Below are 1740 nucleotides of genomic sequence, written 5' to 3' on the forward strand. Positions count from 1 at the left end.
GAAAACATAATTTTTCCTGTGTATAAAAGTAGTTGCTGTTAACTAGGGTTTTATTTTTCGGGGTCACAGAAATACAGACTGTGAATAAATTAATCATGTATTTAGGTACTCATTAGCAATTAATACAGCTAACTAAGTTAGCATTAGTATTTTAAGCCCTGGAGATTCTTCCCTTAACAGAAAAAAAACATAGGATGATAGAGAACATTGTCATTGTAACATATTTAGCCTTCCTGTTTACTGCTTTAACTCTTGCTCTCTCTGACTCTGCTGCAGCCTGAATGATTTACAGAAATGTCTCAACATGTCCATCTTTTTGCACTTTCAGATACCCCTGGTAGCACTCATGCACAGTGGAGTGATGTGCACTGATAAGAAAAAGCTACACTTCAGTGATTCCAGGTCTATTAAAGTGAAATTCAGTCAACAAATAAAACAAATCCTGGTTGTTTTCTAATATGGCTGAACGGTAGGGTGGAAATGGGCTTGGAAGTCCACTATAAATTAGAGAACAAAGAAGGTTTTGAAATAATGAACTACATGCCATAGATGTGTTTTCAAAGCTAATGAAACCAGATGTTGATTAGCAGGAAAATAATAGATAAACATCTAAGGAAAACAGCGTTCAGACATTTTTTTTTTCGCTCACCAACTGCTTCAGAGAGTCCAAAGACACGCTGGCCGTAGGCATCGGTTTTGTCCCAGATAAACGTGTAGGATAAATTCGGTTGGGCAGGGAACCACTTTTGGAAGAGACGGCCCACTACCGCCACCATCAGGTGAACCTGCATCAACAGAACCAGGATAAAAAAACAAAAAACTATTCATCTGTTCTGTGCATTTGTTTGCATTTTGACCACAGTTGCATTAAGCTGTTTAATATCTCACCTTCATCAGATTGAAAGGAATGGATGATTGCGTCATGGACACTTTGAGGACTGGTTTGTACCCTGCAGCCCTGGAGCTGAGGTACACTAGGTTTAGATCACTGCCTGGGATGGAGGTTTCTTCTTGGAGAACCTGTCAGGAACAACAGACACAATGAGAACTCAGCATTACTCTGTCCAATTACAGTCTTATCCAAGGTGGGGGTAATGTTGGGTAGCAGCTAAGCCGTGCTCTCCAAATGAGTGAGTTCTAGTTTCTCCCAGTGGAACACGATCAGATGTCTGAAACGGATCAACTAGCTCGTTTCAATATAAAGCCTCTCTTGTTGGAGGCACCAGAGCTCCAGCATACCGCCGGGAGGCAGTGCTGGAAACGCCGCTGAAAGCTCTCTGCTGCAGGCAGCCTGTGGGGGATTTCCTGCTGCCCATTGCAGCATTTGTTGTTTTTAGGGTTTTAAGTAAAAACTGCAAGTACCAGAATAAACAATAGAATATTTTTCATCAGCTAGTTTGAACATTTCTAGTTTATTTGGGTATTTATAAACCGTTTCTCCATAGTTCATAAAAAATGTTTTAGTTTAGCAATAACGATCAGAGCTGCTCTCTATTCCTTCTACATAACAATCCATTCTTCTGTTGTTGTTTTTTAACTTTTGTTAAATGTAAAATGATTTTTTTGACCGCTTTTTTAGAGCTTTAAACATTAAATTGACATAATTTTTAATTTCTACTTAGGTGCAAGACATTTTTGGTGATTATTTAGTCTTTGCTTTTACAATAAATAAGCCAAGTCGGGTTGCGTACAAAGCCAAAAACCGTTACCAACCAAGGCCTTTGTTGGAAATTTTGGTAT

At 39.0% G+C, this 1740-nt stretch overlaps 1 protein-coding gene across 10 annotated transcripts in view; it reads right to left on the minus strand.

Annotated features, from left to right (window-relative positions):
• The window catches only part of LOC107088586 (teneurin-3), a 471923-nt gene that overhangs the window by 90447 nt on the left and 379736 nt on the right, over positions 1 to 1740 (minus strand). For all 10 annotated transcript variants that reach the window (XM_015380867.1, XM_015380866.1, XM_015380861.1 and 7 more), the window contains 2 exons: positions 889 to 1020; positions 650 to 785 (listed from right to left, as the gene is read on the minus strand). In XM_015380867.1, the coding sequence (XP_015236353.1) occupies positions 650 to 785; positions 889 to 1020 (268 nt within the window). The remainder of the gene's footprint in view (positions 1 to 649; positions 786 to 888; positions 1021 to 1740) is intronic.

The sequence above is a fragment of the Cyprinodon variegatus genome, unplaced genomic scaffold (genome assembly GCF_000732505.1).
Source record: "Cyprinodon variegatus isolate N-32 unplaced genomic scaffold, C_variegatus-1.0 Scaffold223, whole genome shotgun sequence".
NCBI classification, from domain to species: Eukaryota; Metazoa; Chordata; class Actinopteri; order Cyprinodontiformes; family Cyprinodontidae; genus Cyprinodon; species Cyprinodon variegatus.